Source organism: Vulpes lagopus, chromosome 2 (assembly GCF_018345385.1).
Source record: "Vulpes lagopus strain Blue_001 chromosome 2, ASM1834538v1, whole genome shotgun sequence".
NCBI lineage: Eukaryota > Metazoa > Chordata > Mammalia > Carnivora > Canidae > Vulpes > Vulpes lagopus.
Genome location: NC_054825.1, coordinates 60,659,907 through 60,674,312, shown reverse-complemented (window position 1 = coordinate 60,674,312; position 14,406 = coordinate 60,659,907). Strand labels below are relative to the sequence as shown.

The following is a 14,406-nucleotide window of genomic DNA, read 5'->3' as shown; positions in this document are numbered from 1 at the left end:
TCTTCACACTGCGAATCTTAATTCGCTTCACACATCTTACAAACCACCTTGTTCAGTAATGCTACATATTAACAAAAGCCAAATACTTTTAAAATTAAGAAGTAAACAATTTTTTTGCAAGGGAGTCAGTGGACGAAAAAGAAAGGTAACACATTTTCCAACGTTTTTCCAAAAATCTGGGCAGTAAGGTGCAGGAGGCAGGTCTACAAAACAATAAATAGCTGTAGGCAGCATGAAATACATTGTAGTTTAATCAATATTAAAGTATTCTTTTCCAAATTTCAGTTTTCCTTCTCAAAAAGCATCCAACTTTTCACACAAGACACTTATCACAAATATTTCACAGTTATAATTTCAGTAGTTTAAGAAAGAACTGCCTGGCAAATACTGTAAAAGAGGTAAATGTTAAGGACAAAACTATTTCAGGCACAAGGGACTTAAATCCTAGAGTGGGAACTGTAAAGATAGAAACAGCTGTGTGAATGCAACGTATTATTTAAAAGTGAATGAAATAACAGTAAGGTTGTCATACTGCTTCCTCTAATACTTTTATCAGGTTTTTCTCCACTATCTGGGAAGAAACAAAGGCCAAGTTGTAGTAGTTCCCTGGAAAATTTTAAGTCAAGATTTTGCTTAGACAAAAGTGGCAGTGAAACACTCTAGGTTGTTACTTGGAATCTAATCAACGCCATCAAAGCCTTGAGTGTTCTCAATTGCCATCTGCAGTTTATCCCATAATTCTTCAAATGATTCATAGGGTGGCAAGTCCAAGCGATTAAAGCTGAAAGAACAGAGAGGACCTGGTTACGACAGACATTGACAAAGCAAGTATCATTGCCAATGATAATGCTATTCGTGATGTGTTCAACATACTAGAAGGCATTTTATCACCAAGGGAGAAGGAAGATACAGTACTGGGCTCTAGGTATGGACTCATCCCATGACGTCTTGGTGCTGTCCTCTCTCACTCTCACTTTGACCTCCAAATGTCTGGGTTCCTCTGTTATTTTAACCTCCCAAAGGGTATGTTCTAGCTTCTCTTGGGATGACCCATCATTCACGTGATGGTGGGCCACACATGGTCCATGGGTGAGATGGGCCTCTCCACTGTTCAGTTTCCTGGTCTCCAAGCCCAGGCCTGCCAGGCAAAGACATACCTGATCTGCATTGTTTCTGCCTTCTTCTCCCCCTCCTCCATAGCTGCCACTGACACAGAGCGGGCTAGACCTTCTGTACCCAGACTGTTAGAGGAGCTTCACTCTCTGAAAATGTGTTCTCTAAGGGTCGAAAAAACTGCTTACCACGTATGGGCTCTTGGCAGCTTTTCCGGGGTACCCCACTGTTCAACTGTAAATGACTGTGGTCCATTTGAGCCTGCAAAGAAAAGAGTTGCTTTGGTCTCATTTATTCTTTATAGGAATCCCTAAAATTTCACAACTCATTTTTTCCAGTGTAGAACTTAAACATACTAATCTATGAACATACTACTAATAGTGAACATACTACTCATGAACATACATACTAATCTTAAACCTACTAATCTAGTTTCTTTAAACTCAAGAGAAAAGAAGGCTGTGGTGTCCTTGATGGCTTCATTTTCCAGCCACGAGATGAAGCTTCCTTCCTAGCAACTCACCCATGGTCACCATATCACTGGGCCTCTAGGGTACCGGAGCTCTAGGACTTTTGCTGTGTGCTAGCCCTGTGTCTCCACATGACCATCTCCTTCACAGGTACACAGAGAAAATAAATATTTTCTTTTTTTTTCAGTCCTGCTGAAAATAGCTTTAATTTTTTCTGATTATCTAGTCTCAGTGCAAGAAAATTGAGGCAATAGGGAAAAATATAATAAAGGGAATAAAAATCACCTCAAAGTCCACTCTCAAATCTGAGTAAACCTTCTATTGTTGTGTGTGTGTATAAATGGAAGTTTGTGTGCAGGTAAGCATGTGATCCATGCTGCATTTTTCTTTTATTATGGACACTTTCAGAAACTTTCTTTTCTTTTTTTCAGAAACTTTTTTCTTTGAAGTTTGCACTTAGCTCTTCCTTCCCTCCAGTCTCAACATCCACCAATCACTCAGGTAATCAGTGCTGACAACCCAATGCAGAACCTTCTATACTTTTCCCCATGTCTTATAGTCATACCTAATTATGTGTGTGAGTATAACTGCCAGAAGCAGCACTAGATATACTGGATATTCTTGATATTACAGTTTTCTCAAAAAGCATTGTTTTTCACACATCATAATTACGTTCAGTTAAAATTTCAGTACTCTTGTCATTGTTTTCCATAACATGGGATCATACATATTTCCCGGCCTCTTGATTCTCTCATCTAAATAATCCATTGTGAACACTCCCTTTAAGTCAACCAAGACAAACCTTACACCCCTTTTATTGAATAGATAATACTGTATTATAATATTAACAGCTTGAAGTGACTTCTTTTTGAAAATGCATAAGAATTTGAATTATATTCTAATACTACCAAGTCTGGCCCCATGTATGGGATATTTCCCCCAAATTCCAAACAATTCATGAGACCAATGGATAGCTGTAGGCCCGGACTGCATAAAAGGGGGACGTGGAGCTAGACATGGAAAGGGGTGTTCAGCCTGCCTTGATCTTTCCCTACTCTAACTGGCTAAAATATGGAAGAAGAAAAAGGAGAGGAAGTCACAGGAAACCACTGAAAAGACAAATGCAAAGAAATCCAGTTGGCACATTTATTAGGGCACAGCTCCTATCTCATTCTTCTCACTGAGCATGGTGACTCTAGGTGAGGAAGCGACAACTGCTTGACAGGTGCTGCAAACAGATACACATGGAGCTTAAGGAGATCAGGTTTGCCAAGGAGATGGACGAGGCTGGTGATCCCATCAGACAGCAGCAGCTTTCTCTTTGCATGAAAAATTCAGGTCAGCAACTACTGAGGCTACAGTTCTGACTTGTAGTTTCCAGAACAATTCTAAACTTTGCTGTTGCTCTGAGCAGGGCTCCAACCTGAGTTACACCTTCCCTGAAAGATGTATTCCTCTTAGTATCTTTAAAAGCAAGTAAATGTCATTCCAATAAATAGATAGCTGATTTGAGAAAAGTCGATCCATATCAGAAACAGCAGGTTTGTTTGTTTTTTTCAAAACACACCTCTAAATATATCCACTAGAAAACAGTTTGGTAGGATATGCAGAATTTCACTTTATAGAAAGCTCCATTAATAGTAACTATTCTGAATATTGAAAGATATGTGCAGTCTTGTCCCTAGTCCTGCACATACACAAACATCACACACACACACACCACACGCATGCACGCACATGCGCGCGCGCACACACACACACACACACATCTTCCATGATCAAATAAGTTTTGAAACCCCTTTTTTTCATAGTAAAGGTTCTGAATGTATTTTCCTCAAATGTATTCTACTATGGAACTCTGTTTCCTGCTGAATACTTACTAACATTCTGTGGGATGTTACATGTTGCCCTAAACCATCACCTCATAGACAATGCTCTTTCTGTGATGGAATATGTAGCAGGAATCAAATTTAAAATTCAAGAATGGAAAGTAACTTGAGGTATTTCATGTTTTATCCTTTGGTATCTGATTAGAAGGTGTACATATATTCTGGCCTACTTCAGTGTATCTCAGTAAATCATTTAAAACCCTTAATTCTTTTTTATTAAGCCCAGTGTTTGTATAAATGAAAGAAGCTTGACAACTAATCAGCAATAAAAAAGACAAGTGGCATCACTCCATTTTTTAATGATCTGCAGCAAATCCTTACCATAGAGTTCAGCAAATCCATTCATAGGCACTCGAGATGTGCCAGTGACAAACTGAAGTAATCTTATTCTTTTTTCTGAATCCATCATTAGAACAGCCTGAATAAGAGAAAAACAGCATTTAGGTACATCCCTAGGAAAAAAAGTAACAGAACTATCTTAAAAAATATGTTATCAGAATTTAATTATGGTATTAATGATCCATTATTAAATTTACATATATCTGTTAGTTTCATTTGTGTTTCTGGGTGGCTTACAGAATTCCTAAAAACACAGAGTAACTCTGTGGGATGAGATCACAGCCTAATAAAGTGACAAAAATATCTTTTTGGATGTGACTCGTGGCTTTTTAAAAATGATATTTACTGATATTATTGAGTAACACACACATTTCTCAATTAGATGGAAAATAACATTTAAAGCAGCCATGCAGGAGGCCCAGAGAATGCACTGCAGGTGATTACAAGTTCTCTTGGACAGTTCTACTGCTGGTAAGGAACCAAGAGCCCATCACGGCTGTTCCCATGACTTCCTACATTCTGAACACTGACTTATCTATAAATATGCATGGAGGTTGCAAACATATCCGGAAGGTAGATGTATACAGTACATTACATTGCGTCTTATCTCTATGTGATCCATTAGTATAGTTAATATGACTGAATCTATTGAAAAGTAATTTACAGAAACAGAAGCTTTCAATTACCTTCCAGAACCACTGTATGACTTGATGATTCACACTGTAGCCATTCTTATATTTTGTGTGTTCTCTCCAGTCATTCACATCGACATCTCCCAATCCACACATAAGAAGCTACGTGATAAGAAATGTCAAACTACAGACAAGATAAATAATGGACACAAAAATCCTGTTTGAAAATAAGAGCATTTCTTACCTCTAGTTCATTTTCATCGAAAATTTTGATGAGATCCTGTGGTATTAGTTCAAAAAATCCCTAGAAGAAGGAATGTATTTTAAAAATTGGTTAGCAGATTCCATTGACAGCCCTCTACTTTAGCTCCTGGGTTGTTCTGGAGAAATCCCACATGCATATAAGTTCCTACCACCACCTAGTCTTGGGTTCTTAAGTTAACTGAGATTCCAGTATTGGCAAGAAAATGTACATGTCCATAATCTCTTCTTTCTCACTGATTCCTCACAATGGCTATTTTGAAACCTCTCCACACTTCCCAAGGCACTTCCTCCTCCTCCATGTTACCCTTCTTTACAGCAGATAACTTTTATTTGAGAGAGAAAACAGAGGCGATTATGGAATTCCCTCAACCTTCCGCACACATCTCCATGTACCAGCTGCCACTGACATCATTGTGGTCTCCCTTCCCACTGTCAGAGACAGGTGCTATCTCCTCTCTGTGCCTCATCTGCTTCCCCAAAGGGCTCCTCTCACTAAATCTCCTTCTCTTTATTAGCTCACTACATGCATTTATACTTGTTTAAGCTTATCTACCTTAAAAATAATAAAAAAGGGGTTCTTGGCTGGCTCAGTGGTTGAGCATCTGCCTTCGGCCCAGGTTGTGATTCTGGGGTCCTGGGATCAAGTCCCATATCAGGCTCTCCACAGGGAGCCTGCTTCTCCCTCTGCCTATGTCCCTGCTTCTCTCTGTCTCTCTGTCTCTCTCTCATGAAAAAATAAATAATTTAAAAACAACAACAAAAAAAACAAAACCATCTTTCTTCTCTTTACCGCCAAGTTATTATACCTTACTGAAGCCACCTGCTCATCTGCAGCTCTGCCTCCACCTGCTGCCATCTGCCCTCTGTGTCCCTGCTTCCCTCAGGCTGTCCTGGAAAAAGTCAGAGACAGCTCTGTGGCTAATTCTGATAAACACTTCCTAGTTCTGTATCTTTTTTTTTTACTTTTTTTGCACTAGGATATTGTTGAAAACACCTTCGTTGTTGAAACTTTGTCTGCTGTGGATGATTTCTCTTTCATCTCTGTCTGCATTTGCTAATTTCCTTTGAAGTCTCCTTTTCTACCTACTGGTTCCTTCCATATTGCTGTTCCCACATCTCTATGGTGGCCATCCACTTTCATTGTTCGTACCATTCTTCCAATTTCCCATCTCACCTAGTCCACAGCTCCAGGATACAAAGGCAGATGATCCCCAAATTCATGCTGCCCTCCCCAGACCTCTATCCTTTAAAGCATCCTGAGCTACAGCTCTCCCTCATGAATCCAACTCAGATACACACACAGCTGTCTTCCCACCACTACCACCTTAGTTCCTGCCCTTACCTTTGCTCACCTGGATCACTGGAGTACCTTCTCCCCCACCCCTGCTGCTAGCCTTGTCCAGCTCTAACTCACTACACGCCACTTCCAGAATGATCTAAAATATAAATTGAATCCTGGTGTTTTATCATAGAATAGCCTTTGATACCACCTTCCTTCCCCTCACTGGATTTTCACAAGAGTCAAATCCCACCTTTGTTTCCAGGTTAGCAAACAGGCCCTTCATAACCCAGTTCTGGTCAGCTCCCCAGCTCAGTTTTACCTCCTGCATCATCTTAGGAACTGCTGGCATTTTCTCCAACATGTACACAGTCTTATGGACAGACTTCACACAGACCACTCATTCTGCTTGGAATTGCATGTAGCGGGCCAAACGCCCTAGGCCTTCCCTGTTCCTCCCTGCACCTCTCCTGCCCTGGTTTCCACCTCTCCACTGTGCTTACCAAGCACAGGCTTGCCTCTGTCCACCTCTTCAGATTCTCTGCCCCCTGTAACAGGACCTATGTCTTTCTGCCTTGTGCAGTACCAGATACAGAGTGAGTGCTAAATACTGGATAAATAAAAAAGTACGTGATAAATATCTAACAGAAGGTTTTAAGTTGGTTTAAGACACAAGAGTGCACTGGCAACAGCCTAAATGTTCACTAACTGGGGAAGTTTAAGACCTTATGGATTTATGAGTAAACTGCAGCCACAAGGAAAAATAGTTGCGCATCTTGACACATACAGATTTCCAATAAATATTTGAAAGACAAGAAAGCAAGTCACAAACTAACACATATAGTGTGATCCCATGTGGGAAAATAAATGGCCTATTCCACTCTCCCTATAGCACCCTTGATCCTTGTTCATCTAATGTAACTTAAGATGGAGGAGGAAGAGGAGACATGACTGGGAAAAGAGGAGGATCCATGACCAGTGTGAAGGAGGATTGTCAATGTCAACTGAATGGGCTTCTTGAATGAGTTTTAACAGTGAACACCTATTCATTTAAATATTTTTTACTATAAAAATTAAAAGTTGTTTTTAAAAAGCAAGTCATCCATTAATTATCACATGTGATGACTTGCTTGAATACTTGAAACTTGAAACTCAAGAATTATACTTTGAAATTACAGAAGAACAAACAAAAGTAAATGAATACCTCTTTAAAAGCAGCCATTTGCTTCTGGATTCGGTTTACAAATCGCCACTGTATTACAAGACTAAAAAGAAACAAAATATTTCATCTTTTTCATATGAATGAAGAAAAAAAATTAAGGTATATTTACTCCAGTTGGAAAGACTAGGTAAGCCCAAAAGTGAGTATGAATGGATAATACAGCATTTTTGCAGAAGAGAATAAAGAACATTGAGACGCTGGCTATGAAGGAAGAAGGTACAAAGAGTCTTCCCAGAAAGAACTACAAAATTATTTCCCGTAAATTATATGCTAAATATAATAAAATACATACTAACAAAATACTTACTAAATATATTCCTTTTTGTTCTTATTGGTGACAACTATTTCTGATCCACCAATTTTCAATTCATGTTGATGTGTCTAAAATTAAGCATGATATCTTGATATGTTATTTTAGTGAAAAAAATAAAATATACATATTATAGTTATACCAGAAACCCAGTATTTTAAATTAAATCCATTCACAAGCTAAGAAAACTTAAAATATTAGTTTTACTAAAATAAACATGGAATGAGTCAAATGTCAAAGAAAGCAAAAATTCTTGCTGAGACAGCTTTTGTTACTGGAAAATAAATTTTAAAATAGAGCACAGAAATGTGTCGAGGATATGTATTATTTAGCTTCTAGACTTGTTATAACATTTGTTTCACAATTTATGTACCATTTCAATTAATCAAAATTTACAAACCTGTCCAAAAAGTTCTTCATCTATGACAAACCTGAGGTCCAATTCTGTTGGATCATTTTCAAGAATCCATCTTAGTGAATTGTAATATTCACCATCCTAAATGGGGAAATTGCATATTTAAAATTTGTATAAAAAAAGACACCTGAACCTGCAAATAAAGTATGCTGAGAATCTGAATACGTGGACAAAAGATGAAAAGTAGTAGGACATCTTTTCTTATATTCCAACAAGTATTTTAAACAGAGTGGGATGACTAGCAAGTGAGAGTAAAAGATGCATAAATCAGTGGAGTGGTGGTTGCCTGACAGTTTGGAAATCTATCTCTATGGAGGTACAGATTTTATTATCCAGTTGAAGGGTCAACTAAAATAGTTTCCAGATGAATACTAACCCCCATGGATACCCAGGAGCACCTAGCACCTTTCTCATATGGCCTCTTGAGACTTGAATGTTTAGGTAGCTATGAGCAGGTTGTTATTTATATCTGGCCCAAGTTAAAGAAAAATCTCAAAATGAAATACAGAACCTCAATTAACCAACTCAAATAACTATGAAATTTTATGATTCATAAAGAATTATACCATCCACATTAATAATGTCACAAGAAAGGAATAAAAAATGTACTTGGTCCCCAGGAAGAGACCTTAGAATCCATGTGTACACATAGTCTATAAGGCTATTCAGCTCAGGCAGCAGGGCTACAGTCAGGGATTTAGTCCTTGGGTTTCCACTTCTTTAGAGTAGCCTAACCATAAGCCCTTGCCTCTGGACTGTCATTTTGCAAACATATGCCATTCATCATAAAAGATCATAATTCAAACATTGATAGTATACTGAAGTAATTAGGGAGAAATTTACTGATATCTATAGCATTCTGCATCAAAAAAGAAGATGGATTGATGGACACATGGGTGGACTGATGGATAGGTAGGTAATAAAGTAAGTATAGAAAAAAAACAGTATGGAATCTTGGTGGTGGATACACATATTGGTCCATTGTAAAATTTTAAAAATATTATTAGGCATTAGAAAATTTTTGTATTAGAATGTTGGGAAAAATGTTCATTTGTATTTGGGAACATTGTAATCTATTAATTTCTTCATCATCAAATTTTAACTTTAAAATATCCGGTTGCTTGCTAAATCATACTTTCTTTACATGATAAGGAAAAAAGACCTACCACCGATTCCATATCATGAAGTGTTATTGGTTTGTGTAGCATCATCTTGTAAAATGGGCGGATGAAGAAACCTTTCAAAAAAATCAAATATATTGAAAATGATTAACAAATGAAACAAATGAGATAATTATACTTAAAAAAAAAAGTTTTATGTTTAATACTAACCATCCAACAGTTTGCCATGATAAACTGCCATTCCAGCTACTCGGCCAATAAACTTGAAGTAAGAGAGGTGATCCTCGTTACACAATCCAGAGTTTGGATTTATCTGTAGGGTGTAATTATCCCTGTAAAGACAACCACATTTAAATGCTTCTCTCTATACTTCTATATAAAAATTTTATTTTATTTTTTAAAAGGCTTTATTTATTTATTCGACAGAGAGCACGCATGCACATGCAGGGAGAGTGACAGAGGGAGCTGCAGAGGGAGAGGGAGAAGCAGGTTCCCCACTGAGTAGGGAGCTTGATGTGGGGCTCAATCCAAGGACTGGGGGATCATGACCTGAGCCAAAGGCAGATGCTTAACCAACTGAGCCACCTAGGTTACCCTCAAATAAAAATTTTAATATGACAAAACTATAAATTAGCTCCCTCTTTGGAAGTTATTTACCTCTATTAGAACCATGTTAGACCCCTGGATTTAATGTTTTTAAAAATAGTCACTTCTGGGACTCCTGGGTGGTTCAGTGGTTGAGCATCTGCCTTCAGCTCAGGGAATGATCCTAGGGCCCTGGGATCCAGTCCCGCATCAGGCTCCCCACGGGGAGCCTGCTTCTCCCACTGCCTATGTCTCTTCTTCCCTCTCTGTATCTCTCATGAATAGATAAAATAAAATCTTTTTCTTAAAAAAAAGCCATTTCTGTCAAAAGGTGGAAAACAACTCAAATGTTCAACAACCAATGATGAATATGCAAAATGTGGTGCTCCTTTACACAATGGGGTGTTACTCAGCTTCATACAGGAAGAAAATCTTGACATATGCCATGCCATGGATGAACCTTGAGGGCGTAGCTAATGAAATAAGTCAGTCACAAAAGGAAATCCTGTACAATTCTACTTCTATGCAGAAGTACCTAAAGCAGTTAAATTCACCAAGATAGAAGGCAGAATGATGACTGCCTGGGAATAATGGAGTTAGTGTTTCATGGGTACAGTTTCAGTTTGGGATAATAAAAACGTTTTGGAGATGGACGGTGCTGGCAATTGCACAACAATGTAAATGTACTTAATACCACTGAGCTGCACACTTGAAATGGCTAAAATGGTTTTATGTTATGTATATTTTGCCAAAATTTTTTTTAAGAGTGTTTTGACACATTAGTTACAGTTTCCCTTTTCTGGCACATTGTAAGATACAGTTTCCTTGCATCATACAACTCTTTGTTAGTTTCAAAGCAGCGACTTTTTTCTGTATAGTCATTGGGAAACTACTTACGTAGCAGAATATTCAAACAACCCATAATAAGGGTTAAACATTTCCTTTGAGATCAGGAAAAACCATTCTCTAGCGACTCCTCCGTAATCTAATCCCTTTTCACCATCGAACTCAATCCACAGTCGAGCCTTGAGGAAATCCGCTCTCTTGACACCCATAATCCTCCTGTAAGAGTCCTCAAGGACAGTTGCACGGCGAAGTTTCATTTCAAATTTGTTTGGAATGTCGTTCTGAAAACCCAGAGAAGAGAAACCTACAGTTTAAATAATCAATTCAACATGTTGGCAACTTTATTTTTCATGAAAGTTAAAAAAGCCGTTGTGCTCTTCCCTGTGCCCAAGACCCTTTTTTAGGGAAAGCATGACTAGGAATATTGTCTAATATTTCTTTTATGGTACAAAAAAATTCACACATTTTCTCTAATCACATAATAATACAGACTTCTGATTCTTATACTAGAAGAAGCAGGTATCCATAGTGGCCATCATGCTCACATGAAGGCATTTCATGAACAGTCCTTCCCCATGTTAAGTTCCAGTGAAGACTGTCCGATGGCCTACAGTGTAGCCAACACCTGCTCTTTGTTGCCTGTCTGTTGGTTTGGGGTTTTTCCCAACCTCCATCTTTCCTCCTTGGAGCCCATCCTGCTGTATTCCTTAATAGGTTCTGACATTTACAGACCATACCAGGCACTGTTCCCAGCATTTTAATGGGTTAACTCATTTACTTCTCATAAGAACATGAGGCAGAAGCGACTAATATACTTTCCATTTTATGGGGGAAGAAACTGAAGACAAAAATTAAGAGAGCCCCGAGCTCTCAACTCTCGATTTTTTTGTACATCCTTTGCTTCTGTGACAAATGCAGGTAACTATGCTTTTAGACAGCTCTTATTGTAAATTTTATAAAAAGATGTCTGAATATTTTATTCTTGTTTTGTGTGCAATGTTCAAGTGTAAGATGGTAAGAGAAAATTTGGTCACTTCAAAAGAAGAAAAGAGGGTTACTTTTAAGAAGAAAAAATCAATTTCACTCTTAATATATTTAGGAAAAAAGGAAAGCCCTACAGAAACATAATAATATAAGCAGTTTTTATAAAAAAATAGAAGCATAACATAGGCAGTTTCCTCTGCTGCTTATGCAATTAAAAACAAAGGCAAGATCAGAGAAAACCAATTTTAGACTAGACACTAGGATCCCGGGCTGCCAAGTGATCCCCCATTTACTGGGGTCTGCTCTGGGCTAGGCCCCAGCTACATAGCTACAGTAACGGAAGTGGGAGGAAAGGGAATAAAAATGTGGTATAAGATATGATTCCTCCCTCAAGGATTTATAATCTAGCTTGTGTGAGAAAAAAATATAAATGTTACTAATCCTGACATTTACAAGAGTAAGAGAATTGCTAATAATAAAGATATAGGGCAGTCCGGGTGGCTCAGCGGTTTAGTGCCACCTTCAGCCCAGGGCCTGATCCTGGAGACCTGGAATCGAGTCCCAGGTCAGGCTCCCTGTATGGAGCCTGCTTCTCCCTCTGCCTGTATCTCTGTCCTCTGTGTATTCTCATGAATAAATAAATAAAATCTTAAGATAATAATAATAATAATAAAGATATAAGCAATGTTCTGTGGGGCCCAAAAGATTGAGTTGCAATTGCAAGTGAGGTGATCCAGGAGGCTTTAAAAGCAAGTCCTGACCTGGAGGAAAGGCAGGGGAAGAGCAGCAGGCTAAGGGAAGAGCATGGGGGGTGTGGAGGGGGGCTGGCTAATGTATTTAACGGTGAGAGGGTGTAGGAGGGAGGGAAGGGTTGCAGTGACAGGAGAAGGCTGAAAAGCAGTCTGGGGTCAGAGCAGAGGAAGGGTAGATGCAGCCTGGGGGGAGCTGTGGAATCAGACTGTTCTGGAGACTAATGGGGTGCTTTTAAGGAGAGGCATGAGGCAGCTGGCCAGTTATAGACCCTGAAAGAGACCCTGTGAGAGAGGAATGGAAATGGAAGTGAAAGAGGGCAAGAGGAGCGACTTCCATGTTTGGGCTGGGGAGGGGACCAGGGCATGGGTTCTGGGGTCAGGAGCCTTGTGTTCAGATCTCAGCTCCCCCTCACATGACTTTCTAAGGCTTGATTTCCTCATCTGTCAATAATAATAGTCACCCCATGGAGCTGTTTCAGAATTTAAGGGCATAATGCATTTCATGTGCATCCTCAGTATCTGGCTTGTGGTGAGCTCAATACTGACTAGCCACCCTTATTCTTCACCAATAAGATGTTAAGGAGAAGGCAGAGGAAAAGGTTAAAGCCAACGCAAGGTTTTGTAGCAGTAGTTTTTAAACATTTTTATTTCTGTCTTGCTGTTCTGCTCTTTTGCTGTTATGTGTCTGAACATGGATTTTTTTAATCCTATCAGGGACTTTTTGATAAACTAAGGATGCAGGTTCTTAGCCTCTTCCCCATGCTCTTGAGTCTCTCCTTCTGGAACAAGTCCATGTTTCTTATACTTTCTTTCATGTTTTTATCTCTTTATATACTTTGCTGCATTCTGGGTAACCTTCTCTTAATCACCCATAAATGTCATTTTGGTCAAGAACATGGACTCTGGGGGCAAATGGGTGGCTCAGTGGTTGAGCGTCTGCCTTTGGCTCAGGTCATGATCCTGGGGTCCTGGGATTGAGTCCTATATTGGGCTCCCAAGAGGGAGCCTGCCTCTCCCTCTCCTATGTCTCTGTCTCTTTCTCTGTGTCTCTCATGAATAAATAAATGAAAATCTTTAACAAAAATAAAAAAAGAACATAGACTCTGGAGCTAGACCACTTGTCTAGCTTTGCCACTAATAACCATGGGACTTGATCATATCACCTAATCTCTCTGTGCCTCATTATCCTCACATATAAAATATGGTAAAAACAGTTACTTCCTTATACAGCTGGTATAGAGATTACATGAATACATGTAACTTGCTAAGAACAATGTCTGGTTTGCAGTGAGAGCTCCATAAATACTATTACTTTCACTGCAGTTTTTCTGTGCTGTGACCTGTTTAGGAGAGGCTTTGTTTCATATCTCTTGCTGCCTGGAAGACATTCACAACTGGATATTATAACATGTTTTTAAGTGTTCAGAATGGCAAATGGAGAAACTTGTGCTTCTTTTCCACCAATAATATTTTCATTAAGGGTGAAGATATTTACCAGACCAATAGATCAACAAAGTCTTAAAATCCCAAAGAACTTTAAGAAGTAGAAAGCCAATTTCCAGAACAATTTTAACACAAAGCTACAACTGAGGATGAGTTTTAAAAGTTGCTTATAGTTTAGGCTTTCACTAAGGCACAAAATATTTGCACTAAAAATCTACTTCATTTTTTGTTAAATTTTGGATGAAGAAAATTCTGTGGTAGCAGACCCACCATCTTGAATCTTTGGAAAAGCAGGCTTCCGGCTTAGGGATGCAAGAAAATGTAACCCAATATAGCCACCTAATGGTAGTATTCCTAAACTGCAGGGAAAGGGGAAAAGTATGAGCAAATTAGAAAGGCATTACAGAATGATCATCATCAACAGAAATGAAATAGATGGGCAGATGATGAGTTTAAGTTTCAAATATTAGATTTGTGATGATGGAAAAAAATATTGTACACACATCTGATGAAGCAGAAGGATACAAGCAACAAGAACACTGGTACAATCACAGTTGTATTTTCAAATTATGCAGAGATATGTCATATTTGAAAGCTGTAAAGCATGAATAACTATCTCTAGAAAACAACAGTCCAAGCAGAAAAGGAATCTAGAGTCCTCCTACACAATCAGGCATGAGGCTGGGGGATAATCTCCAGAGCTTGTTCAGATTCAACCAAGCCCAAGCTCCACAAACTCCAC

General features: G+C 38.7%; 1 protein-coding gene across 5 annotated transcripts in view; it reads right to left on the bottom strand.

Moving 5' to 3' along the window:
- Positions 1 to 233: 233 nt before the first annotated feature.
- The window catches only part of NEDD4 (NEDD4 E3 ubiquitin protein ligase), a 120,686-nt gene continuing 106,513 nt past the window's right edge, over positions 234 to 14,406 (bottom strand). For all 5 annotated transcript variants that reach the window (XM_041742666.1, XM_041742667.1, XM_041742668.1 and 2 more), the window contains 11 exons: positions 10,537 to 10,766; positions 9,265 to 9,386; positions 9,100 to 9,170; positions 7,919 to 8,014; positions 7,516 to 7,589; positions 7,191 to 7,251; positions 4,688 to 4,747; positions 4,498 to 4,605; positions 3,794 to 3,890; positions 1,302 to 1,374; positions 234 to 781 (listed from right to left, as the gene is read on the bottom strand). In XM_041742666.1, the coding sequence (XP_041598600.1) occupies positions 679 to 781; positions 1,302 to 1,374; positions 3,794 to 3,890; positions 4,498 to 4,605; positions 4,688 to 4,747; positions 7,191 to 7,251; positions 7,516 to 7,589; positions 7,919 to 8,014; positions 9,100 to 9,170; positions 9,265 to 9,386; positions 10,537 to 10,766 (1,095 nt within the window). In that variant the 3' untranslated portion in view covers positions 234 to 678. The remainder of the gene's footprint in view (positions 782 to 1,301; positions 1,375 to 3,793; positions 3,891 to 4,497; positions 4,606 to 4,687; positions 4,748 to 7,190; positions 7,252 to 7,515; positions 7,590 to 7,918; positions 8,015 to 9,099; positions 9,171 to 9,264; positions 9,387 to 10,536; positions 10,767 to 14,406) is intronic.